Source organism: Trichoderma gamsii (genome assembly GCF_001481775.2).
Source record: "Trichoderma gamsii strain T6085 chromosome Unknown Scaffold_5.2, whole genome shotgun sequence".
Lineage (NCBI taxonomy): Eukaryota > Fungi > Ascomycota > Sordariomycetes > Hypocreales > Hypocreaceae > Trichoderma > Trichoderma gamsii.
The window spans coordinates 712,462-738,651 of NW_020171342.1; the positions used below are offsets into that span (position 1 = coordinate 712,462).

At 47.6% G+C, this 26,190-nt stretch overlaps 7 protein-coding genes across 7 annotated transcripts; 3 read left to right on the forward strand and 4 right to left on the reverse strand.

The window, feature by feature from the left end:
* Positions 1 to 7,669: 7,669 nt before the first annotated feature.
* Positions 7,670 to 8,416, reverse strand: TGAM01_v202154 (hypothetical protein; the record flags this gene model as incomplete). The annotated part of the gene is made up of 3 exons (XM_024548929.1): positions 7,670 to 7,714; positions 7,791 to 7,876; positions 7,936 to 8,416. 3 exons carry the CDS (start codon positions 8,414 to 8,416, stop codon positions 7,670 to 7,672), a joined length of 612 nt encoding a protein of 203 aa, XP_024406332.1.
* Positions 8,417 to 9,760: 1,344 nt separating this feature from the next.
* TGAM01_v202155 (hypothetical protein) lies at positions 9,761 to 11,183 on the reverse strand (the record flags this gene model as incomplete). The annotated part of the gene is made up of 5 exons (XM_018800379.1): positions 9,761 to 9,939; positions 9,993 to 10,276; positions 10,374 to 10,461; positions 10,598 to 10,820; positions 10,932 to 11,183. 5 exons carry the CDS (start codon positions 11,181 to 11,183, stop codon positions 9,761 to 9,763), a joined length of 1,026 nt encoding a protein of 341 aa, XP_018666521.1.
* A 734-nt stretch (positions 11,184 to 11,917) lies between these two features.
* Positions 11,918 to 13,820, reverse strand: TGAM01_v202156 (AAT family amino acid transporter; the record flags this gene model as incomplete). Its single annotated transcript, XM_018800380.1, has 6 exons — positions 11,918 to 12,326; positions 12,385 to 12,744; positions 12,797 to 12,902; positions 12,960 to 13,149; positions 13,205 to 13,406; positions 13,474 to 13,820. 6 exons carry the CDS (start codon positions 13,818 to 13,820, stop codon positions 11,918 to 11,920), a joined length of 1,614 nt encoding a protein of 537 aa, XP_018666522.1.
* Positions 13,821 to 16,789: 2,969 nt separating this feature from the next.
* TGAM01_v202157 (alpha-L-arabinofuranosidase) lies at positions 16,790 to 17,767 on the forward strand (the record flags this gene model as incomplete). The annotated part of the gene is made up of 1 exon (XM_018800381.1): positions 16,790 to 17,767. The coding sequence occupies one exon, from the start codon at positions 16,790 to 16,792 to the stop codon at positions 17,765 to 17,767; it is 978 nt and encodes a 325-aa protein (XP_018666523.1).
* Positions 17,768 to 18,166: 399 nt separating this feature from the next.
* On the reverse strand, positions 18,167 to 21,859 carry TGAM01_v202158 (hypothetical protein; the record flags this gene model as incomplete). The annotated part of the gene is made up of 12 exons (XM_024548930.1): positions 18,167 to 18,187; positions 18,240 to 18,347; positions 18,404 to 18,506; positions 18,552 to 18,595; positions 18,641 to 18,857; positions 18,908 to 19,805; positions 19,857 to 20,050; positions 20,107 to 20,137; positions 20,190 to 20,410; positions 20,464 to 20,571; positions 20,640 to 21,202; positions 21,257 to 21,859. 12 exons carry the CDS (start codon positions 21,857 to 21,859, stop codon positions 18,167 to 18,169), a joined length of 3,111 nt encoding a protein of 1,036 aa, XP_024406333.1.
* Positions 21,860 to 22,233: 374 nt separating this feature from the next.
* TGAM01_v202159 (NACHT domain-containing protein) lies at positions 22,234 to 23,831 on the forward strand (the record flags this gene model as incomplete). Its single annotated transcript, XM_024548931.1, has 3 exons — positions 22,234 to 22,729; positions 22,780 to 23,493; positions 23,545 to 23,831. 3 exons carry the CDS (start codon positions 22,234 to 22,236, stop codon positions 23,829 to 23,831), a joined length of 1,497 nt encoding a protein of 498 aa, XP_024406334.1.
* A 15-nt stretch (positions 23,832 to 23,846) lies between these two features.
* On the forward strand, positions 23,847 to 25,984 carry TGAM01_v202160 (NACHT domain-containing protein; the record flags this gene model as incomplete). The annotated part of the gene is made up of 3 exons (XM_024548932.1): positions 23,847 to 24,265; positions 24,324 to 24,775; positions 24,840 to 25,984. The coding sequence occupies 3 exons, from the start codon at positions 23,847 to 23,849 to the stop codon at positions 25,982 to 25,984; spliced, it is 2,016 nt and encodes a 671-aa protein (XP_024406335.1).
* Positions 25,985 to 26,190: the final 206 nt, after the last annotated feature.

The window sequence follows — 26,190 nt, forward strand, 5'->3', positions numbered from 1 at the left end:
CGTGAGGAAATATTTTGGCTAGCGGAGGCGTGGCATTTGGGTACAGGGAATAGATTTGGTGGGCATTCGTAAAAAATACGCCGAGGAAATAACATGCGTTCTCAATTATCTAAGAACACCACTTGAAATAGTAGGCCTGAAGCGGCTGCTGCAAGTTGAGCTCAGCCTCCCCCAGCCTTATGTAACATCGGCCTCGGCATTTTCTTCTCCGGGTCAGCCATCTGGATATCAGACGAAATCGCTATTTTTTCCAAAGTAAATTACAAATCACAGTCCTTTGTTTTGTGAAGTGCAAAGCGGCGAGTACGGATACATTATATTTGCTTTCCAACAATCTCTAATTTATGCCCCTGCTCAGACATCCCGCAAGATGGAAAAGATGGTTCTCCAACGTGGGCCGAAGGATTCCCTTGAGAGCCGCCAAAGGTTGATCGTTCGCTCTGACCAATTATCACTACCCTTTCTGCTGGAAGAAGAGCTGATATTCATTTGAGCAAGTATCAAAGCAAGTTAAATGATCATCTTCGTCCCTGCCTTCCCTCTTCCAAATTTGGTTTTCTATTGCAATCATCGCGGTCCGGTATCTGACAATGAAAACCTCGTTGTCACTATCGGCAGCCAACATGGAAAATGGCTGTAGAACCTCATATCGATCGATTGGTATCGCTGCTGACATCGCTACATTTATAAACGCATCGTTACCCAACGTTCAAAGACTCGACAAGCTTCCCCCGCCGTCGGTCCTCTCGAAACCTCCATCTCACGTACTATCCGCACTCAAATCTTGTCGAAGACGATCGAATGCAATATTGTCGTCTATATATCGGTGCTTGCTCTCTCCCCGGCTACACCGGCGATTTGGAAACCTGATATTCGGTTTTCGATCGGCCATACACACCCCCAAGTCCCATGTACCGCAATAACTTTGTTAAATATTACTTTCGGACCGAGCGAAAATGTATTGAGCAAAATTGAATGCATCAAGATCTTTCAAGTTTGTCTGTGGTAATTACCACGTAGTTGCCATTCCATAAGCCACGTCGCATATCGTCTCCATCGCTAGCTTTTACCATAGCTGTTCTGAGAATCTGTTATGTCCAACCTAGTTATGCAGATTTACGAAAACGCGCGGTGGACAATGCTTCATAGGTTCGAGACTATGTACATTGGCATGTCTTTCCAATCAATGTGACTTTACTCTACTATGTCTACTGTTGGTAGGCGATGCGGGAAGATATTTTCGGCCAAAAATACATCTGCTTTAAACTCTTTGCTTGTCCAATTGCCTGGAACAAGGCGTTTATCACGGTCAAAGGAAGCAAAAGGGTCAAAAAAATATCCAAATTCATTAATCATTAGTCATTAATTGTTAGCCGTCTGTCGTCAGTCGTCAGTCGTCAGTCATCAATCGTCAATCCCTACCGTCTATTGTAGAAGCATACAAAGCACTTTGTCCAAATTCCGCCCTCCCTCCCTCGTAAGGACCAGAAAGACAAAACAACAAAACAATACAGCCAAGATACACTTTCCAAAAACTGCCCACCGCCCACCCAAACCAAAATGAAAGAAAAAAGAAATATCCAATCATTGTCCTCCAAAACTTGCCTACCGCCCTCCCGAAAGAAATGAACAAAAAGAGAAAGGTATCCAACCATCATTACAAAAAGCTTTTCAAAACCTGCCGAAGCCCCAATGCAGAAAGGAGGAAAATAAGAAGAAAGAAGAAAGAATAAGTCCATACAACTCCGTTGGTACCAAATTTCTCATCCATCACTCCAACTCAAACTCAAGCGGTGTGATGCGAAAAGACAATATTCAGCCGAAATATGAGTACAAATGTCATTGACCAAACGATATTCTGATATTTTTTCCCAGCCCCAGAGTAATTCTCCCACAAAAGATGAGAGGAGAGTGACAGATTGAGGGTCCGAAGTGATGGCCCGAAAAGAAATGGTAGTAGTGAGTGGGGAAAATAAGCCCATTGGGCCAAGTCATTGGTCAAGGTGACAACAGAAAGATAGCAGGTTTCCAAACCCCGTGCTTGAGGTTGAAAGGGTTTCAGCGGTCAATATGCAAACTCCAGCCCACAGTTTTGAGTGGTATTACCAGCAGTGTGCTGTAGCACCTTGGGCGAAGAGCTGTGAGAGTACAGCGCGAGCGCGTCTCCTTGTGAGAAAGGGAATATCCCATTTGTGGAATGCTTGGTTGGCAATGCTGTGGAATGAAGGATGCGCAGCTATCAAATTGCGGTGAGCCTGGGCAAGTGAATAGTGGTAGAGAGGCTGCTGGTCCGAGGTCATTGGCCAGATGAAACCTCACTCCAAGCGCAAATACATGTTTTTCTTCCCAGTTGAGGACCAAGAAGCTCTCCTGTTGCTTGAGAAGCCTCGATTCTATGACCTCCACGAAAGCTGCCTTGTTTCTCGTGGAATGAACTAGTGAAGTACTGGGTGCTGTTGTCATGACACCATTGCTCTCCGTTTGATCTCTTTCAATGGAAAGTTGTTTGGAGCGAAGATTGAGTGTGATTGTCTGCCTTGCTTTCAACGTGTTTCCGACCAAGCACCGATATATGGTTGTAGAAGACAGATCAAGAGGTGACCGCATCATTTGTTTGAGTGAGAGGACCAAGGCACTGCACCCATTGAAAGCGGAAGATAGACCACCACCCACCATCGCTACTCGAACTATGTGGTTGTAAGTCGCCTCCCGACGTCCTTCAAGAGTTGGAGACGAATTGCGGTCAGGAACTCCCAGTTGACAGTGGGCAACCCAGGACGCACGCGTTTGTACATGACGGTAAGTGCTCAGAATGCTGTCAACTCATCGACGCCCCTGAAAAGAACGAGGCGGTATGTGTTTTGGACGTGCTGTTCCAAGAGGGAAAAAGGACTTGCAAAGCAGATCCCAGCAGATTTTGCTTGGCTTGTGGAGCAGCTGTACTGCGCCATATTCTCCGGTGCATGCTGTTGAAGAAAGATATGGCGCGGTTGGCGTGCATAAGAATACTTTGCTTGAGGAGTGAGGTTTGGTACTAGTGAGGCTGTACCAGATGTCACTCCTCAAGCTCCTCGTCAACGGCGGAAGAGAGTCTGGGAGGAGGCTGGGCCTCAATAGACCACCCGCCATTACTTCCCGAACCCTCTTCCACCGTCGAGGAGGCGGTGACAGTGATGGAGGGTACCTTTGAGAACATGTTAGTGCAATTCCAATACCTTAGAGAAGTCAGGGGAGAGGGGAAATGAGTGAAAGAGGAGGATAGGGCGAGAAAACGCGAGGGGATGGCGAACGAAGAAATAGCTCGTCTCACTCGCAGTTGAATCATTCGCGTTGGCATGGAAACAAGGGGGAACAAGAACGAAATTGGACAGGAGATGGAATCTAAGATGAAAACAAAAGCTTCGTGGCAGATGTGGACGCGGACGTGGAAATGGGCATGGAGGCACAGAGACAGGAATAAGGAACGAGCAGAGAGGAGTCCAAACAAGCGATAGGTCAGAGGTGGAAGAATAGAAATACCAAGGTAAATGGAGGAAATGATGATGAAAGGAGGAGAATGGAAATGGAGTGATAGAACAGAGACCCGAAAGAAGGCCGCGAGAAGATTTAGAGCAAGACGATGAAGGAGACGCCGCTGAATGAGGACAAAGACAGTGGAGAAGAGTATAGAGTGACTGAGAGTCATCGGCGACAAGATGTCAGCAGAAGGAACATGAAGAAGAATGGACGAACACCAGAGGAAGATGGAAGATGGAAGATGATGAGGAAGACGAGCATAAACAGAAACGAGTGTCAACACGAAACATACTGACTTTGGCATCACCGTCACCGCCCCGGCATCAAAAATGCTTTGTGAAAACACAAAATGATGATGAAAAGAAAAAATGCAGAGAAGAAGAGAGAGAGAAGAGGACGAGGAGGAGAGAGGAGAAGAGGACGAAGATCTGGGGGAGCCCCGCACAGTTTCTAGCCTCTTCCATTCTCAGCTCCAAAGGGCACCTTCCAGACATTCTACACAAGCAGCAGCGCATCCACGTCATCAAAAGAGTGGCAGGTGGCCATTTTGCATCATCGGGGGCCAATGGCAGCGCGCAGATGGCAGCCGGTCTCCCGATACGCGAGTGCTTTCCTCAGATTGAGGCGCTCCTCAGGAGCTTGGCATAACTTTCAGCTGCTTGTCATGGTCCGATCTCGCTTCATCTGGTATATTATTGGATAGAATGTGTCTGAGATGATGCGTTGAGCTTGCAGGAGCGCGTCATCTGTTTGTTTGATGATTCTAGACCTCTTGATTCCGCCCGATTCTGCGCTACGACGATCACCCCCAAGCTCACTGGCTCTTGGGCAGCCTGTGTGGAAGTCGTAGCTGTCGAAGAGCTTCACCGCTTCAAAGTTCTCATCAAAAGTCAGTCCAACGTTTTAACTTTGACAACGTCATTTCCCCCAACCTACAAGGTGGTCGAGAAGAAGCACTGGCATCTGTGAATGACGATGATGCTTGATCCCGAAGCAACGCTACGGAATTATCTCCAACAACCGGAAGAGATATCAATTGGGCCTGGAAGTAATCTCGGAATATTTCTCCTCAATCTATGGGCTGTGTGGCGTTCTTATCCGCTGTCATGGCTGATACAGGTGAGATGTTCGCCTTATTTTGCATTAGCCCTCGCTCAATTTGTACAGCGTTACTATTGCATTTGGTATGACGCCTTTGAGAACACAAGCGCTAGTTTCTTCATTGTACAGTGTCCATATACCACATATTCTGTTCTACAGACGACAAGCTATGCTGAGCTCTTGATCCTGGCTCCCCCATTTGTTGCCGAAGATGACGCCTTAGGGCCACGGTCAATACCACGTTTCACGATATCCGTTTGCCGCTACCGAGCGGAAGCTACTTCTATACAACATATTTGGCGAAGCTGCGGTATCCTGTGGGACCTTGGTCAGGCTACCCCGAGAGCAATCATCATTTCACGATGCAAGATACAAAACACACCAACCTCACTTGGGTTATGCTCCAATTGTTGCAAGGTGGCGGTGGAGTCGAAGACCAACTTGTTCGATATGGAATATTTACAAATACTTTGATCGGATCGCCAAAGGGGACGGTGGAGATATCAGAGGCAGCAGAGATACCATCGTGCGCCACCCCGTTTTCTGGTGATAATGCATCCCTTGTAACAGGATTCAGAAAGCTTTCCCCGCCTCCGTCAGCCTTTTAGAGGCTTGGAAAGGTTCACCAGAGCAGTCACCAGAGGCTGTCCTTTGTAGAAACCATTACCAGAAACCCCCCTTGGCGCGCGAAGGTGGCAGAGGTAGTAGAAGTGGTAAAAGTAGTAACAGTACTAGTAGAGATACACACCGCCGTGAGGCAGTTCGATCGCGCCGTCCGCTGCGCACGCCCGGCCGATGTTTTACGTCGCCTGGCACGGGATGGCGGTGGCCGAGGGACGAAGCTGCAGATAGCTCAGTCCAAGAGGCTCAAGCTTTGGCCATCATCACAATTATCAAGGCAGGTGGTGCTCTTCATGGAGGCCATGGTGGCTTCAGTGGCCATGGCCCTGCCAACGATGTTCGGGGACGAGGTATGCTACTCATGCTTATCATGTCCTTTTGTAATTGAGCTTTGTCAGAGGCTAACATTTGATGTCAGATGGCGACTGGTGGATATGGGGGCCCTGCCCGTACCTGTTCAGTGCTGTCTCATTCCTCATCACAGACAGCAAAGGAGGCGGTAGAAGCAATTGAAGATGGCCAGCCAGATGGGGGCTGTTACGCGTTCTGCCATCAAGCCAGGCGAGCGGGTCAGCCATAAAACCCGGCTTATGCACGAGCATGGATTATGGAGCACAGGTGGTATTGGCTTGATGAAATTTGTGGCCAATCACAAATCTTTCAGGTAAAACTATTTCGAGAATCTCTTCTACGTGAGCTTTCTTACTCTTCTACGTGAGCTTTCTTATCCGAGATGGAAGAGTGGAGATTGATTTCAATAAAGATGGTCTCCCTGCATTAGGTAAATACCATTGATGCGAATTGTAACGTTTGTCCATTCTGGTCATTCATCTCGATACTAACACCATATTTAGCACCGGTAGATCGAACGGGAGATAATGATGGAGCTATTCGCCAGTCGACTTCTGAGCATCAGGGTTCGATAATCAGTTGACAAAAGACTATTGGGCACCCCTAGCCTAGAGACCGAGCGGCGGAGACTTCTGAAAGAAGAAAGTTCTGTGCAAAATAAACAGTCGAAAGTTTCAATGGATTTATCCATCTACCCACCACGGACTGGACCATGATCCCAGAGCTCCACAGCCATGAGCTCGGTTCAATCGAATATAGCTCCTTCTCCTACTATTATTCCGCGAAGCTGCCGAGTCATTCATCTAGATTTTGGGCATTGGTCTGGGATCTATTCTCTTGATACAATCACTTCAATGGATTTGGGTTTGTTTACAGCTTTCTCGGGTATCGAGTTTTACGGCTTCTATTGAACCTATACCACTGCATTTAGAAACAAACTCTCTCTCTGTTGTCTTCATTGTGTAATGATCTTGTATGCCGCTATACCAAACAAGTGAGTAGGAGTAGGCCGGCGATCATAGTGGAAGCAAGTATCGTGACGAAACCAGCTACTTTATAAGAGAGTCGGAGTTCAAGAAATCACCAGCGCTACGAGTAATCAGCCAATTCAAGAACAAACTTTCAGGCTGAACGTAGAAAAGATAAGCCTTTTATTCTGGCATAGGCTTTGGTTGGTAACAAGCATATTCTGACTGGATGATTAGACAGCAATAAGTAATTCCATCAGTTTTCCGCACTCTCCTTCACATTTCATCTTTGTCGCACGTACTATCCAATGGCATCATAGAATCGTCGTCAGCACAGACAATTGTAGCTACCATGCTCCTCACGGTTCTGTTAGATCCTTACATCCAGGCCAATATGACCCTTGGGGGATCCTTTGCGAGCCATGGTCGTGTTGGGCTCAGGGTTACTCATAAACACCCTCTACCTAGGCTAAGGTATTGAAGAGGAAAATATTGATGATAATGAGGGGGTGGCCAGAGCACACATTAGAGCTGAGAGTTCCTAGAGAGCTCCAGGATCGGGTAAGCAAAGGCAAGAAATGGGATGGATGGCTTTTGTTTCTAGATATACCGGATTGTTCGAATCGCAACATTGCGAATAGAGAATGGCATTGTATAGTGAATATTGTTGACTGATGCCAATTTATCTTGAGAGCATAATTATAGACAGGGGCAATCCAATAGTACACTTATGGCAATTACAGCTGTATCAAATCAGTGATAACAGCATATGAACAGCAATAAACACTCAATCACATTCAAACGAAGCATATTAACAGACGGAAGTCGTGTATGGAGATTTGTATTAAGGCTAGGGGAGAATAATGTAATGCTAAAATATCCAAGTGGCGCATCAAATGTGGTCCAAGGATACAGAATATAGAAGGGTAGCTACCTATTCAACAAACGGGAGACGTATGACCAATGAGCGTGATTCAGCCTGATGTCCGTCTATACATTCCGTCTTCGTATCTTTCGGGCCAATGACCAGCTCGCTAGATCCAGCTTAAAGAAAAAAGTCTACTTGCAAAGCAAGTGAAAGTTCCATGTGAATTCATGCATGTGATGCAACTTTACGCTGTGCCAGGGGCGTCTTGACAGAGGAGGCTCTGGCCAAGCTAGATAGAAATGAATTAGACCCTGGTAGGCACACTATCATAGAACCATGCCTTTGGGACCCAAGGAGAAACTTACAATTGGGAGGACACAGCACTTGGGCTGCCTGCCGTCTCTCGCGCATATAGCTTGGAAGTCGTCTCCATTGGCCGGCGTATTACTGGCTACAGAACGGTTAGTTGATCATAAAGAAAGGCGGACAGGCTAGAAACGTTCTACTCACGTGTTTTGCAGTCGAGATCAGCAAGACCGAGAACGTCTGTGCTGCAGCACTGAAGATTGGAGAAAAGGCTCTTTGGACATTCGTATTCATCGCCACCGTTGCCGTTGCCGTTGCCTCCTCCGCCGTTGTTTCCATCGCCATTGTTTCCACCGCCATTGTTTCCACCACCGTTATTTCCCCCGTCGCCGCCGTTTCCACCACCGTTGCCGCCATTTCCGCCGCCGTTGTTTCCACCATTACCACCGTTACCGCCGTTACCTTCACCACCTCCGTTGTGAGGAAGAGTAGAGTAAGAGGGGGGCGGAGGCGGAGGATATTTGCCGCCTCCATTGCTGGGAGACGGAGACGGGTAAGAAGTAGTAGGAGTAGGCGTCGCGTAAGATGGTGGAGGGTACTCGCTACTCGGAGAAGGGCAGGATTTGCCAGCGGGCACGGCGAGAGCGCCAGCCGCAAGGAGGGCGGTAACCAAGAGGTGCTTCATTATGGCGATGTGATGGTGGAGATTTCTGAATTGGTGTTTTGGTGTTGTTGTCAAAGAAGAAGAAGGAGCTGATGGAGAGAGATAGAATGCTCAAAGGGAGGATTCATCGTCCATACTTATAGTCGACAGAGCATTATGCCAAGGCAGCACGAAATGCTCATCAGTCCCTGTCTTGATCTCGAGAGAGTAAGTCTGCCATGGCAATCGCAAGATATTAGTCGTTTTGTAGCACAGTAATTTCCCGGCTTAGTCGATGCAACTCACGAAAACTCAGTCTGGGCGCTGCCGGGGTGCAGAGCGTTGATGCCTCCTCGTCGCCAATGGTGTTGAGCGCTCGCGTTGCGCAGGATCCATACCGGCGGCTAGATGAATGGCACCTTGATGATATTGACGCCAATAGCTGGACTACTTGGTGCGGCTGGCAGGAAGAATAGTCCGAAAAGAAGACTCAAGAGTCATGGCCGTGATATGGAATAGCTCAAGCTCAACTGCAAACTGAACCTCGTGGTGGATCAGTTCCATAATCCGTCTTGCCATCGCGATCGGGTGAAATGCTCGCCCAGCCTTGTACGATCTCGGGGTGTGTCAATTTAATCTAAATATTCCGATCGGCGGGTCGTTCATTGTCCTCCGAGATCAGCTTCAAACAATAATTTCCACAATTCGAGGCGTGCAGCATGGAAGATTCGCCAATGAGGTTGCGCTGAGCAAGGCCTAGATCGGAGCGCGGCATCTCGAGGAGGCGAATATCGAACAATATATTGCTTCCGGGGTCTCTTCTTCGCATTGGATACTCTTTATGGATGACGCAGGTATCGAGGCAAAATGGTTGTTGCTGCTGTGAAGACCGCAAATAATGAGTGAGCGTTGGTGTAGAAGGGCAAAATTGCCACGATCAAAAATTATCGCTATGCTATAATATCAGTGCCCCCTCGTCCTTCTTTCGGCGCCAACAATGCTGTTCCAGTTCATACCAGTCTTCCCTTTAACCTTCATGTAATGGTATTCTATATAATTTTCCCAGATGCGATAAAAGGAACATCCAAAAGCACTGCTCAGTGTTCAAACAGCTATCCATGACAACAAAGCCAAACAATGAAAGTCCCCGACCAAAGATCCTGACTCAGATCAAGCAGCCCCTCAACGCTAATAAGGCACCTGTTCACCGAAAAGCAAGGCATTCAGCTGCCATTGGCCACCTCGCAAGCACATTACAGCAAGCCAAGCCTCATTTCCAGCAACCAGCGCCGCTCGGAATCGATCCTATCCGATAGATGCAGAAAATTTCCGCCATTGTATCTTGGTCTCTTTGTTTCGAGTTCATGCTAAGACATCGGTTATTGTTCATGATGATGCAATAACTGACGCCTCAGCTCTTTCGGCCATTGAATCCGAGGTAATCTCCCTGCTCATCTCCCTGCTCTTCCGCTTGGACAGCTCTGCGTGATGTGGCGGAATCAGGTTGTACAGAATTCCCATCATGATGCCTCCCACCGCAGGTCCAAACCAATAAATCCACTGATCTACGACATCATTAGTGATTCGTTCATGAAACAAGAGGTTCATAAAAACTCACACGACAAATCTAGCCTCGCAATTCCATTTCCAAAGCACTTTGCCGGATTCATCTGAGCCCCAGCATAGCCAGGAATAATTCCGCTCGTAGAAAAAGTCACCAGCCCCAACGATGCGCCGACGAGCGCAGGACCCATCCGGGGGCCAAACAGGGCTGCTTGGCGAGGATCGAGACCGACGCCAAAGGCCAGGAAGAGGAGGACAAAGGAGGCGAAGGTCTCGTTGAGGTAGATCTGGCCGGGGTTGGCCTGCGATGGGTCGTACCAGCAGCCGCCCCCACGGACACTACAGTAGTAATAAGTAAGCTGTCTGAGTACTACTACCTGGGTATGTGGTCTCAAAAAAAAGATGGATTAGGCGTTAGGAGATCTGGTGTACGTACGCTATTGCTCTTTCTTTGCCCCAAATACCAAGGAGTATTCCTCCACCGAGGGCACCGCCAGCGGTCTGGCCAACCATGTATAGTATGCCTAGATGGGAGTAACATTAGCCAGTAGACAAAATGTGAGTTCGCAATGTACAGATACGCGTAATTTACACCGCGGCTTCAGAAAATTACCCGGCATCAAGTGACAGAGGGTAAATTGAATTGAGAATAAAACATACCTCTAGGCACCGAACATAACCCCGTCAACACAGCCGCAAACGTAATCATGGGATTCATGTGCCCTCCCGACGCAGGCGCAACGGCGTAGATAAAGGTCGCTATCAAGACGAGGTTGGAGATGCCAATGTAGGCGCCAAGCTGGGGCGTTCCGTAGGTGGAGATGGTCGCGACAATCTGGCCCGACACAAAGACCTGGCAGCAAGTGGCAATCATTTCGACGACCTGAAGAGTAAAAGAAATTCAACATGTTAGCAGCGATCCTCAAACGTCCAATTGAGTCTCAGAGCCTTGTCTGAGGCTATCAAAATGACAGCCGCGATTCAAAACACATACGGCAGATCTCCACAACGCCGGCTCAAACCACTGTCCCACGAAATAGTCCCGTCTGCGATACCACGGCGTCAGCCGCACCGCCTGAGGCCGCACCAGCGGCGCAAACGAGCCGTCAAAGGCTGCCAGGTCCATTCTGTTAGTGGCAGTCGGCGCGGAAGAGTTCGACAGCGACACGGCGGATGAAGCTGCTCGAGCCTGCGTCGGGGCTCGTTCGCGGTCGGCGGGAAGTGGTTTCTCTTGTAACGACTCCATGCTCTATTTTAAAAAGCTCCCCTCTTCTGGGAGCAGAGTCGAACGAGACAAAGGCTTCTTAAAGCATCAAAATCAATTAGAAGACTTCAGAAAGCGGATATATGCCCCGGGCTTTTTGAAAGATACGGGATCCAATTACCAGGATCGGAGAAAGGAAAAGAAGAGCAAAAGAAACACACATTATCGAGATTACTGAATACGGACTTGTCGGCGGGATCAAGCACCTGTAACAATCCCGTCTCTAGCTCTTCCGAAGTCAGTCAATCACAGCTCAGCTCCCGGCTAGACAAAAAGCGAAGCTCTACTCCGACAAGCTCCACCGGCAACTCACAAGCTGGTGCGGACAGGGATACCATATACCGCTTAGGTCGTGTCGCTTGCGCCCGGGCAATCCAGCATGCATAGGTAGGCTATCTGGCTTTGACTTTTGGGCTAGCGGCACCGTTGACAAATGGCCTTGGAGTCGTTGCATAAGCATGACAGGCGGATCTAGTAATAAGCATCAGGCGCTGGTTTTAGGCTTTATGTCACCAATGACAAAGTTTTACCTCATGGGCTCAGCCGTATATGAGGCGAATCGTGTGCATCATTAAAAATACTCAAGAGGTATCGTTATCCAACGGCTTTGTACAAGTCCACGAGGCTGCCAACCCACGGGCGATTTCCGTCGTTGCGACGAGTAACAAGGATAAAAAGGCAAAAACAGCAACGGCAGAACAATTACAACGCTATGCTCAAAACAACCAGCTAAACACGCTCTTGGCCTTTGCCTTCCATCCCTTCTCCTCCTCCTCCACCTGCTCTTCGGCCGTGTGCACATCCGTCTCGAGATCCATCTCGTCCAGGTGCACAAACTTGGTCCGCTTGATCAATTTCCAGCCCAGGTACATGACCAACATAATAGGCAGCTCAATGTAGAAACTGACAAAGCTCACGCCGTCGAATTTGGGGCTGAAGCAGCTCCATCCCTGGATGAGCACGAGAAACGAGTTGAGCACGACCGCAATCCACGGGCCGAACGGATAAGTCCAGTTCTTGAATGGGAGCAGGTGCGTCTTGCCTTGGCGGGCGATGGCGGCACGGAAGCGAAGCGAAGTAATACCAATGGCGATCCAGCTGAGCTGGTTGGAAACACCGACGAGGCTATAAGCGGAGAGGTTAGCGAATAAAACAAATGGAAAAGACTTTGGAGATCACGCACTTTTGCAGCCAGTTCCAAAGCTGACCTGCGCCAATGAAGCTGGAGCCGAAGCAGAGACCAGAAACAAAGCCAGTGGCGAGGACAGCCACCCAAGGCACCTGGTGTTTGTTAAGCTTGCCAAAGACCTTGGGCGCATGGCCCTCCATGGCCAGCGTGTACAGCAATCGTGTTCCAGCGAACAAGGCGTGGTTGCCGGCCGACAAAACACTGGTCAGAATAACAGCGTTGATAACGCTGCCGGCAGCCTTGGCTCCGGTCATTTGGAAAACAAGAGTAAAGGGCGAAGTGCGTGTGTTCTTAGAGTTGAGGCCGGGGTAGTCGTAGGGGATGTTGAGGCCGATGAGGAGAACAGAGAGGATACTACAAGGACGTCAGCAACATGTTATCGAGTGCGGCAATTGGAGAGTCGTACTAGAAGAGGAGAATTCGCCAAAAGACATTCTTCACCACCTTGGGCATGGTTTTCGTAGGGTTTTTGGTCTCACCGGCGGTAATGGCGATGGATTCGGTACCACCATCTGGGAAATATTGTTAGTTGGATGCACCGAAATCTATGAGTCCAGCTGTGCACTTACAGGCAAAAGAAGCAGTGACAAAAACAGAGGCAAAGCCACCGATGCCACCAACAAAAGGAGCACCCGGGATATGCCAGTTTTCACCACCAATGTAATGGCCCTGGGCATTGCCACCGCAGTTGACAACGATGCCCATGACAATGAAGACCACAATGGTAATGACTTTAAGCAGACTCAGCCAGTACTCGAGCTATCGAGGTCTGTTAGATCCGTTATTCGATAAATGCTGTTCATTCTTTGCTTACCTCGCCGTACGCGCGCACGGTAGCAATGTTGACCGCAATCAAAACAAACCAGAAGATCAAACTAAGAGCCCATCCCGGAAAGTGATCCGTCCAGTACTGCAAAACAAGCTGAAGCGCGACCAGATCGGAGGCTGTTGAAACGGCGTCGTTGAACCAGTAATTCCAAGTCAGAGCGAAACCGAAAGCGTCATCGACAAAGCGACTGATCACGAGGTTACAACGTCAGCAATACATTCAACAGCTCGACCAGGCTTGGCAGTAACTCTTACCCCGCAAATGTACAGAAACTACCTGCCACTGGCAAAAATGCCGCCATCTCGCCCAAGCTGAGCATTGTCACAAAGACGATGAAGCCGACAATGGCGTAGCAGATGAGCATCGAGGCTGGACCGCCAGTGGCCAGCGACTTGCCTGTGCCGAGGAAGAGACCCGTTCCGATGGTGCCTCCAATGGCAATCATCTGAACCTGGCGCGCTGAAAGGGAACGACGAAGACGGTCCTGGAGAACGTGTGTTGAGCCTTCGAGGTCGTCGGTCGTTACCGCGAGGGGATCATTTCGATCTTTCTTGGCCTCGTCGGGCAACCCCTCGGGGTTGTAATCTTGGCGGTAGCCCATTATGATATATTTAATAGAGATATTTCCCTTTTTTAGTTATCACAAAGAACGTGTTGTAATAAAAGAGAGAGAAAGAGAAGAAGGGAGCTGCGTCGAGGTATCTCGTGTCAACGTGACGAGCTTCCAGAAGGAGTCCAATGCCTGTACTTGGCAACGGGTGTGGCGTCACTATCCCGCTGTGCGTTGAACCAATAACCCGCTAAACTCTCAACTCAGTTGCTGGCCGGCTCGCTGCTATTAGTGCCATGCAACACAATTACAGTGAAGAAAGACAGAAAGAGAGGAAAGTTGAGAAACAAGAATCACGGTGTGGCGATCACGCAGATGAAGTAGGTTCGTTCCCCTTGCAACTTTTAGCTCCTTCGAGAAGAAAAGAAGCATGCCATTATCTAATGCAACCCCATCCAAGGCGAGAAAAAAATGCCCATGTCCCTAGAAAAATCTGGTGATGGCTCAGCGACAGCCTTCCGTACGCGGACATGGCCGCTGTGCTAGGCGATTGCGTGCTCGACAGGATTCTCCACTGGGGGGACGCAAGCTCCAATGAGGCGTGGCGAGAAGCTCTTTTAGTGATGACGATACCCGGACCGGGATGTCAAAGCCACGGCCTAGAAGCAGGAACGCAAGGCTTGAAAGGCGCCGAATGCATCGCTAAATTGCGCGAGGCGGGCAACTACCGTCAGGCGATCTGCAGGTTTGCTGTTAGCTGAAGCTGCTGAAGCTGCACCCCAGACATTGCGAACAATGGGATGAGACTGGAGTACGTAATCGAGCCCGTTGTCATCGACTGGGCCGTTGTTCGTATCTTCTGTAGTAATAGCGCCGAGGCTATCTGCTCCACATTCTGCTGCCTTTTTGGTGGAGAAGCACGAGGCAGCGAGTTCTGGAGCGTCTCGACGTTGGAATCTCTCAGATTCTTGTTACGCTAAGAAGGCGCCTTCTCGGCGTTGGCTTCCGAGTCATTAGAGCGTGTCACCAAAAGCTGACGAGCGATCCTCGGTTTTGTTGCCGCGATACGATATCCGTGCGCCACCATTGCCACTGTTGGTAGACGGAGTTGTTACTCATATTGAGAACTGATTGCGCCATTCGTACAAGTTTTTGCTTCGAGGTCTTTGATTAGTTGAAAAATAAAGCATTACATAGACAAGTGAGTTGTAGGAAGATCTTTGCAATGTCTTTTCTTTTCTCATCTTCAACGACATTTTTCGTCAATGTCCTTATCGGCGTCTAATCGATAAGCCCAATATGTTGTATCTAGTAGCTGATACAAAACTTTTCTAGCGTTCAAATCCAGGTGCAGTTAAGATCAAGCGCCGCCGTTACTGCGCTATGGGTGCTGTATATTGCCCCACTAACGGGCAGGTGCTTATGTGAGCCTCTATGGCTTTTTAGAGAAAATATATGAAAGTGATATGATTGCTTGTCTACGATATAACAGCCTTGGAAGTATACAAAACTACGTGTAAGCTATCTACCAAGTATTTGAGATGAGTTTGTAAGATTAAGAGAACCACGAGGCACTGTGATCTCTCAGCTGGTTCTTTTTTCAACGTATAATTGTTGGTTTAACTTAGGGTAGCTAAAGGATACTCTCAGGATTGAGCTCATATCTTCCTTTACCGAAAGAATTAACAAACGCTGTTAATTTTTTAGAAGCTTAAATGTGTTACATCAGCATTGTTATGGATTCACGACCTCGGACCATCAGTCAAAGTCAGATTTCGACGTTCCCAGCATACGTTTGGCTGAATGGTGTTATAACTCTCCAGTTGGTAAATATTCCCCGTACTTTCAGAATTTCTATGTCAGTGGCATAACAGCCGGATGTACTATCACAAGATAAAATGAATAAAACTAGTGCTCAACGAAGCTTAGAAGCTGGCAAAAGTCGTACGGTGAATCATAACACAGGCTGCCATGTATCTAGCTCATACGTCTTGTATATCCAGACGCCGGGTTATCAGCTCTAGTGTCGATTCGCTAAGATGTAGTTGGCTTTATTATCCATGTTCAAGATGTAATGAAATGGCTAATTGATAGTCCAATTGGAAGAAAGCCAGCAACATCATTCGTCTTGTGTCGGTTTCGAGAACGTTGAATGCCGTGAATATATGCCGTGGAGTGTTTTGTGATTCGCGCGCTTATAAGATGTCTCGTCGACTGCAACAACACACGTCCGCGCTGATATCACTGAAGGCTAAACCTATGTTTAGTCAACGCTCGACCTTGCCAGCCAACTATACATAAAGTGATTCATCTTTTCAGAACTCAAAGACGCCAATATGAATAATTGTACTGTACGGCGGTGTTGTTTTATGGTCACTAATGATACATGTAGGCAATTGCAAATGGGCAGATGATAGCATGATTATTCCAGGAAAGGCCCTAATAACAGCCATCAGCTGCAACTGTTGCAGGTATACGAGCACCTGTAACGTCCCTATATGCACTTACATAATTCTTAGTACATACAGCCGGCTCTATAACGACAATTAGCCTGTCGGAAACCGGTTAAATGCTCAAACATCAATCATTGCTTAAACAGGAACATATGTCAAGTGTCATTGGCCCAACTCAGTCCATTTGACAGACAAGCAATTTAGCCATTGAGTAAACCATGTTTACGGAGCCACGGCTGTTGTAATAACTGCCATGAGTGTCACCCCCGCAACTTTGCAGTGTAACTCTGCATGGTGTGCGAGGCAAAAAGCCGATTGGAGCGCTTTTCCGCAAGCATGGGGTAGTGCCACTCTACCAATATGCTTATCCATCGAGAAGCTTGGCTTGGTGTGAGTGAAGCTTGTCACCACATACTTCCGACGGCTTACCAAATCCTCTCAACAATACCCGGTATACATGATCGTGAACTTATAAAAGGACTATAAGTTTCCAGACATTATGCATCAATCTCTCATTCCATCTTCATTCACCAATCTCAACTGTCTTCTCAACATCAACCACTCACAATGAGACTCTTCGAGACTGGAGCTTTGCTGCTCGCTTCGGCGGGTGTTGTCTCTGCACGAGTAGCTGCCGCAGCTGCCTGTGCGCTTCCATCCACATACCGCTGGAACTCGACTGGCGCATTGGCCAACCCAAAGTCAGGATGGGCGTCTCTAAAAGACTTCACTCATGTCACCTACAACGGGCAGCATCTCGTCTTTGGGTCGTTCCACGACACCGGATCGACCTGGGGATCCATGAACTTTGGCCTGTTCAGCGATTGGTCCAACATGGGGTCAGCAAGCCAGAACAAGATGAGCCCAGGCACTGTTGCGCCCACTCTCTTTCACTTTGCGCCTAAAAACATCTGGGTGCTTGCGTATCAATGGGGGCCAACCACCTTCTCCTACATAACAAACAGCAATCCCTCCAGCGTGAGTGGATGGTCGTCGCCGCAGCCTCTCTTCTCCGGCACCATCTCCGGGGCGAGCGCCATCGACCAGACCGTCATTGGCGACAGCTCCAACATGTACTTGTTCTTCGCAGGAGACAATGGCAAAATCTACAGGGCCAGCACGCCTATTGGAAACTTCCCCGGCAGCTTTGGCACAGCCTCCACGGTGGTCCTGAGCGATTCGACCAACAACCTGTTTGAGGCCGTCCAAGTCTACACCGTCTCAGGTGCGAACCAATATCTCATGATCGTCGAGGCCATCGGAGCAAACGGACGCTATTTCCGATCCTTCACCTCCAACAGCTTGAGCGGATCGTGGACTGCGCAAGCCGCAAGTGAGAGCAAGCCATTCGCTGGCAAGGCGAACAGCGGCGCTACTTGGACCAACGACATCAGCCACGGTGACTTGATTCGCAGCAATCCTGATCAGACCATGACGATTGATCCTTGCAACTTGCAGTTCTTGTACCAGGGACGGGCGACCAACTCTGGGGGCACTTACGACCTTTTGCCCTACCGACCTGGTCTGCTAACTCTGCAGCACTAAGATATGTATCTTTGTGGTATAACGTGAAAATGGTACTGGGTTTTGAGCATATATCTATATATCAAATTGCTAGCTCTATGATGAATGATATTTTTGCTTCGGCTATCCATATCCTCCTGTTTGTTTGTAATCTCAGTTTCACGTGATCATGCACTTTTGAAGATGGATTTCCGACCCTGGCCAGCTGCCCGAGTGAACCAACACCTCCGTAGCTGCATCTTCCAGGAATTCTTTTGTTCATCGCAAGGGGATGATTAAAACGTTCCAGATTTCCAAAAGAGAATGGTTCAGCCACCACCTGATCATCGCCGTCATGATGGTTCCCATTCATTCTCCAGCCCTTTTCCGCTCGCCTCGAATATTTCGTCACACTTATCACCAGTTATCCACTAAGCCATGTTAGAGCAGCATCCTCAACCGCTATAAACGCGTTAGTAAAAGCCAATCTTTGCAACGAGTGCTAGAATCTCACCTGAAGCGTCCCTAAACTATCATCAGTGTGACCGCCGTCATGCGGAGAGAGCAAGACTCCAGCCAAACTCTTCTTCGACTCTTGAAGTTCCATGACTTGCTGTTGATCCTGTAAGTAATCGTTGTCTATTTTCATTACAAGCTGAGGAAGTTAGTATTACTGACCTCTTCAAAGGTATCACGTACGTAGAACCGCACAGTCGTAACACTCTGCTTCTGTCCAATTCGATGAATTCGAGCTAGGGCTTGCTCTTCGAGTGTCGGATTCCTAAAGAAAGAATCAATGATAAGATCATGAGAGATATTTATTTACCCGGGATACCAACCAATGAGGCTCCATAAGATATGCTCGCGACGCTACAGTAAGCGTAAGGCTACATGAACAATTAGCTTCAGCAACACTACGAAAGCGTTTTGGTGAGGAATAACTTGCCCAACTGCGCCGCATGACAGCGTGAGTAGCATGACGCGAATGCTTGGGTCGTTTTTGAACTTGTCTACAACTGACTGGCGTTCTTTTTGAGGAACCCTGCCGTCGAAGCGTATACTGCGCAACGAGGCTTGATGTAGGCCAGTTTCGATAATATCGAGAGTTAGTCTCCAGGTCGAAAATACAATGCTATAAGGAATTCAGTATGCATATGCCAATCATGAAGGATCAGAGAATACCATTTAGTGTCTGAAGGCAAAAGCTTGATGTCAGCGACAAGAGCTTCAATCTTTGATGGAAGGCCAATGGAGGAAGCTTTCATTTGCCGTGGAACGAAGTCGGAAATATCCTCAAAAATATTCGTGCTTATAGAAACCGACGCTGTAGGACAAGGGGGCCGATGTCCGCACCCCGATTTGCGTCCAGCTTTATACATACAGTCGCCGCATACAAATTTCAAGCAGCGAGAAAAAATTGGATTTTGGTGCGTCGTACTTGTGTCGTCCAAAAGAGTTTCGGTCAACTCTAGAGTCGACGAGCATTCGACACAAACAATTGGCTCGATGCCACGTTGAGAATTGAAAGTTTGCTGCGCGACTCTAGTCCAGTCGCTAGCTTCTGCCGGTAAACTAAGGGACTTTTGGTGTCTCTCATGATAGTGGACACCAAGATTGCAAACAAGTCGCAACGACTCGATTTGCTGTAACACGTTGACATACACGCTTGCTCTCGACGTTTCAGAATTGCTTTGAAGTGCTTCGTCAATTCTCGTTATCGCCTGCTCTCTTATTTCAGCATACAGTTCTCTTTCTTCACGGCTGAAATCAATGGGACACCGCGTATCATGCCTAGGAGGAAGATTGATGGTCGTTTTAGGCCTGCGTAATAATATACAAGCTGAAAGGCGCTGTAATCTCTTAGCACCCTCTTCGTCTTGTCCAGATTTCCAAAGGCGAGCTATGTCGGTGTCAAAACGCTCTGGATCCGTATAAGGATGCACTCTAATAAATTTGAGTAGAGTAGCAAGGTCACTGAGGCGATTTTGTATGGGTGTTCCGGTAACAGCCCATCGAGCAATAGAATCGAGCGCACAGATGGCATGGGCCATCCTTGATCTTCCATTTCGGATAAAGTGGGCTACTCACGTTAGATACTAGAAATGCTCAGCTTGATGGAATAGTGACTGACCTTCATCTAAGATTATTCTCTTCCAGCGAACAGAGAATAGGATTGAACTTTCGGCTTCTCGTCCATTCTTCCATTCGGCAGAAACGGTGTGATATGTAGTTAGGACCACGTTGACATCATCGAGCTTATATCGGCTAGTAAACCTAGTCTTTCCATAATGGCGCTGCCATTGCAAACCGCCTGCCACAATGTGTCTGCTCGACTATTAGTTTTACTGATATATGGGCTTCCGAGACCCCCTCAGACTTACTCAGACAACTGTTCTTCCCAGGTACCAAGCACTAGTAACGGTGAGCATATAACGTATTGCTGACTCGAACATTTGTGACTTACGAGGGGGTGGTATAATAATAAGAGTGGTAGCGATACAGGGTTTATCCCCCGCCTCCCTCTCTAAGGAATTTTTGGTGGAGTTATTACTGCTATCTAGGTCAGAAGCCGCTAAAGCAATCATTGTCAAGGTCTTGCCAAGACCCATTGGATCAGCAATGATGCCTCCATAGAACTGAGGAGGCTCTTCTTCTTGGTGGCTGGCTGAGATTCGGTTGACAAAACTGCGAATAGATCATATTAGCCTTGCTAAAATAAGATCTTCAAGACTGCTTACAATCTTCCTTGGTCATTATCCACTTTCTCCCAAATATCTAGCTGATTCGTATCGAAAACCCAGCCATTTTCCCGACGAAGCAGAAATGTCAAGGCTTTTTTCTGGTGGCTAAATGTTCTCGATCGATGAGTATGCTGAAACATAAAAAAAAAAAAAAACGTCTAACAAAACGTTACCTTTGGAGAACTGTTTGTATAACTGCAGGCTGAGGAGCCTCTTCCAGCTCGACGTTGCTGCTTAGAATGTCCAGTAAATCCGGTGCTTCCGATATGCCTTGAAAAGAAGACAACTTGAGCCCATGCGATACAATCTGAGAGAGCAAAGAACAGGATTCAAAGCTATCCGAAGATAGCCGATGAGGATTCCAGTATTTGACGTCGTGATGGCATTCTCGTGGATCTTGAAGGTACTCCCCGTACTCTTGGAACCAGATGCCAATCTCCTCAAATAAATTTGAATTACCATATACGGTAATTTCCAGGCCACATAAGAGCTGTGCGGCATTGCGCCCCGATTTTCGACCCGAAAAGCTATGATTTGGGATGCAAGAGACATGAAGTTCCAAGGTAGACTCATGAAGAAGACCCTGTATCATTTGGCCGTGCTCTGACATAATCAACCCTTTCACCCGACAGTCTTGGATGGCGGTAAACGACGACGATGAATCTAGATGGACGGCAAATGGTGATATTGTGCCGCTCGAATTCGGTCTGTCGCATCTTCCGGAGATGCCTGAAATCTATATGAGACCTACTTAGAGATATTCAACGGTAGATCGCCCATAGCGGCTTACCATTCCAAAGCAAACCATTACATTTTGCTCAGTGAGAACTTGTAATGTGGTAGATGTATCTGGATCCTGCATCATGTCTTCATCCGTCTGGCAAGGAGCATCGAATGAGGCATCCGAGAAATGTGGTAGAGTGACGGGAGCTTGCCATGCACCTATTTTGTCAGAGCCAGGTACTTGATCGGGCGATAAATATTGAGATTGTAAGAATTGAGTGGAAGTATCAATGGGAATACACGAGGTAAATGTTGCAAGATCATGCTCTGTTGTGAAATTGGCAGATGCAGAGTCATCCCATGGCCAAAGCTGCTGGTGCATAACAAAGTCATATGATATTGTCGAATCTAGAATCATCTGACCGTACGACTGTTCATGGAGATCGAAAAGAGCTGAAGCATCGGCTGCAGCTGGATCTTGCGCCATCGAGTCTGCATGAGGTGCCGAATACTCAAAAGGGAAGTCGTGAGAAGCTAGTGGGACATTGGGGGTGATTGCAGAGGATACAACCATCAAGCCACGCTCTGACATATGTCCCATATAACTCTGCACGCCTTGTTCGAGCCTTCGCCGCTTGGGAGCAGGATGATGAGTATCAACGGGTTCCATGTCGGGACTGCCCCAGTATCAAAGCCGCGTCAAAAGACAAAATCGGCGCAAATGTCGCCGCGGAAAGAATCTGGAATTGGAGTTCAAAGGTTTAGCTGGTGATGGGGGTAGGCATTCAATATTTTCAAGGCTGCTTACTTTAAGAAATTGGAAGAACGTGATGGCGCGCCCGAGGCTGAGCAGGCTTTGCCAAAGCACTGCCAACAAGGCAGCGCGCAAGGCAACCTACGCGGCCTGCATGGCTGCCCAATCAAGGATGGACCTATATATGTCAGCCCCTACTTGATTCGCTCACAAGAATAAGATCGCGTTTTCCTCCTTCAATGCATTTTTTGTGTATGTTCAGATACTAATATATTGGACAGGCTTCAAGGATGTCTCTCCCCCTACCGGTGTCTGCCACTGCGAGGCAAACATTAAAAGACGCTTTTGAAGATCTTGAACGAACAGTTACCCCGGCAGACTCGCGCGACTTTCGGACTGCTACTCTCCAACACGTACGAGATGCGGCGCTTGAAATCGAAAAGCAGCTTGCTGCAAGAGGATTACTTCGCAATATGCGTCGCCTCACGCCTCTATTCATAGGGTTGGAGCACTATTCGAAGGCCATGGATACTCTTTGCAGCGGATTCCCATATCTGCCATGGATATGGGCACCGATCGCTCTTGTTCTGCGAGTTGCCTCGGAACACGTGGAGGCTTTGGAACAGATCATTAAGGGTTATGCCCAGCTGGCTGAATCGATTGGAAGATTCGAGATATTAGGCTGTGCTTACAAGGACAACCACAACTTTCAAGAAACCTTGGCGGTCTTCTATGCCGACATTCTTCACTTCCACAAAAATGCTTATAAATTTGTTCGGCGAAGCGGTAAGTCAATACGCCTCTCTGCTCGTATCCTCTCTTCTGACATTGGCTAGGTTGGAAGCTATTATTCCTTACATCTTGGGTTCGATTCCAGCGACGGCTTGATAACATCGTTGAAGACATGAAACGCCATATCGACTTGGTTGACAAAGAAGCAAATGTTCTCAATATTGCCCAAGCACAAGAAATGCGTCGCGATATCCGTGCTTGGCGAGAACAAAATGTCGAAAAGGTGAAAAGCCTCGAGGACAAACAAGCCATCAAGCAATATCAGTCAATCGTTGCGTGGATGAACATTGATGAGTCGGATCAACTGGCTATATTCGAGTCACTCGTGTCGGAGAGACGCAGCTACCCAAAGACATGTTGGTGGATCTTTGAAACCGCCAAGGTCAGCTCTTGGCTCGAAAAAAGACCAGAATCGCCAATCCTTTGGCTGCAGGGCACACCTGGAGCTGGAAAGAGTGTGATATCCACGCAACTCGTTACATATTTGCAGTCGTGTAAAAGAACTGTTCTGTATCACTTTTGCACTTCCTTGTATATGTCATCTACCATATACGAGCAGATTCTTAGATCACTGCTTATGCAACTGCTGCGTAAAGATGGTGATTTAGTCGCGCACGTCTATGAAGATTTTGTCCTCGGAAAGAAATCACCGACGGTATCTGCCTTGGAGCGACTTTTACAGCTACTTTTCAAAAGCGTATCCGCTGAGCCGTCTCAAACGGAATATTTTTGGATCGTGTTGGATGGCTTAGATGAATGTGAGCCAGACAAGCAGGACCGTATTGTTAGCTTGATAAATCAGGTAACAGCTCATAGAACCCTGTCTGGAAATGCGGTTTGCAAGGCTCTCATATCAAGTCGTTCTTCGAGGACGTTATCGCGTCGGCTGCGTAAGAAGCAAATTATCTCTCTCGGTGAAGAGAAAGCTCGCCTCGAGGGGGCAATACGGCTGTATGCGTCGCAAAGGCTGCAGGCGCTCGAACATAGGTTCCGTCAACTGGATATTGCGCCAGAAAATTTGGATGATATTGAACGTCAAATCGCAAAAAAGGCAGACGGTAAAGTCATCCAGATCGTTGTTGCCTTAGGTTACTGATAATCTCAAAAAGGAATGTTTCTTTACGCTCGACTCGTGCTGGATTACCTTTCTACAAACGTATTTTACAATTACGAAGAGATCAAAGCGTCTGTTAATCAGCTGCCGGATAAGATTAGTGATTTGTCAGTTATCCGCCGTGTGCCCATTAGGCACGCCAATACTGATGGCCCTTCCAGCTACCGACAGATTTTGACTCAAGTGCTCATTCATTTGGATCATCGGTCTCTCAATAGAATCAAGTGTGTGCTTGGCTGGATCGCATTCGCAAAACGCCCATTGAAAAGACTCGAATTTTTGTCTGCCGTTACCTTTAGCGCTGGGGATCCAAAAGTTGCCCATCTTGCTCCACAATACATCCTGGATATCTGTGCGCCACTCATTGATGAAAGGCATGATACGACTTTGACTTTTATTCACGCCTCGGTAAAAGAGTAGGTGATGTTTTTTCTGCAGAGTACTGCCTATATGTATACATTAACATGTTTCTAGATTTCTCCAGACTCCTACTTGCAGCCTGTCTATTGATGAGCAAGCAGCGCGTCAAGAGCATGGAGTAGCTGTTATTACTTGTCTTTTTTCCGGATTGGACATATTTGACAAATCTTACAATAAATTTGCGAGATACCTTCGGGTAGTCAAGGGTGTACATGGCCTTCACGTTTATGCTACTGAATATTGGACGGATTATCTCTTATCTTCCGCGAAATACACTAGTGGGCTAGAAGGAGACTCGACAATGTTTTCCCTAGCTTGTCAAATGGCAGAAAAGCTCAATCTCACAGCGGGTACATCGACGATCGAACACTTCGAGGCAAAATCGAGCGTGCATGATGAAATATTAACATGTTTGCAGAAATATCCAGTTCTCTATCAGCAGGTCAGAGTGGCTTTAGGTGCCAGATCGATCAGGCGGTTAGAACATGAGCTACTGCAAATATCGGGTAAGCATTATCAGTAAAACTATCAATATTGAGTCACCGATTCACTGACATGTACCATATTTAGCTGTCGATGGAACTTCGTGTTCTTCGCCTCTTCCGCCTGTCTTAGATGGTATATCAGCAATGCTCGCAGTGTACCAAGAAACTGTTAGATCGATACTGGACCAAAGCGATCATCCGGGAATATCCGCAGAAGAGCTTGAATTGTTCAAGAGCCAGTTTCGAACTTCTGCATTCACCTGTCGGCTCAAATCATGTCCTCGAGCTACACTGGGGTTCGAGGAGGAAAAGTCTTGCCTTGAGCATGAATTGGCCCATGTGCAAAAAGTCAGATGCACTAATCCAGATTGCCATTTTCCGCCTTTTGCATCGGCGCAGGCTCTGAAAAATCATGTTAACAAGCATCACAACTCCGCTCCCAAACCTAGATCTATTCGCGATATCCTGACATCACGAGCAATAAGAAGCATTCCAGCCTGTCACAATGATGAACGATACAAAAACAAGCAGAGAATGCCTGCAAAGGTTATATCTCTTCCATACAACTCCAAGACTAGGGATGACCGAGTACAGATAGCGCATGAAGGCTTACGCGACGTCTCGCTCAGAAAAGGCAGTGCAGAGGGAGGGAAAAGAGCTAGTCACCTTCTTGCGGATGATGCCAATCAGCAGCAGCATCGACTAGCCCAGCACGAGCGAGTCGGTAATAGGATTGGGCGTATTAAAAGATCTTTGGGCGATGATTCAGACGAAGCCTCAGACGACGACCAGGACGAAGGTTTGAATGTGAGTTTGTATAGTATCATAACAAACTTCATGGCACTGCCACACCACCCATTATTCCAGACAATAAGTATGCCATCAACGTTCAAAACGTGGCAAGACTTCTGGACATGGATGAATTCAAGCCCGGAAATTACAAAACATGTCGAATCCTTTGCTTATATTCAATATCGACAATTCAAGCGAAAACTACAGGTGGAGAAAGTCTTTTCTCCCGGGCAGTCACTTTTTGTGGTGCCGAAACTAGAAATTGAACACCTTCGAAAATATGCACTCTGGCGAAATGAGTCAGACGACACAATCGCTAAGGCGATTATCCAAACAAAGGGAATTGTTTGGAAGAAAATGCAAGAGGATGAGCTACAGTCGTGGGGCAAAAGTCTGGAAACACCCGCCCTACCGTCCGCAGGAACAATTTCGTTATAATGGGTAACTAGAATTGACACAGTTTTATTCATTTAATAGTGAATTTAGCATATGCCTGAGCTAGAGAGGTTGCAATATACGGCTAAAATATACGTAGCAATAACAGAGTATGGTCTGTAGCTCACCTCAACAGCCATTCATACAACGCTATGCGTGATATCAACACTAATTGTGCCATCACAATGAAAAACATATCTCTGACGCCG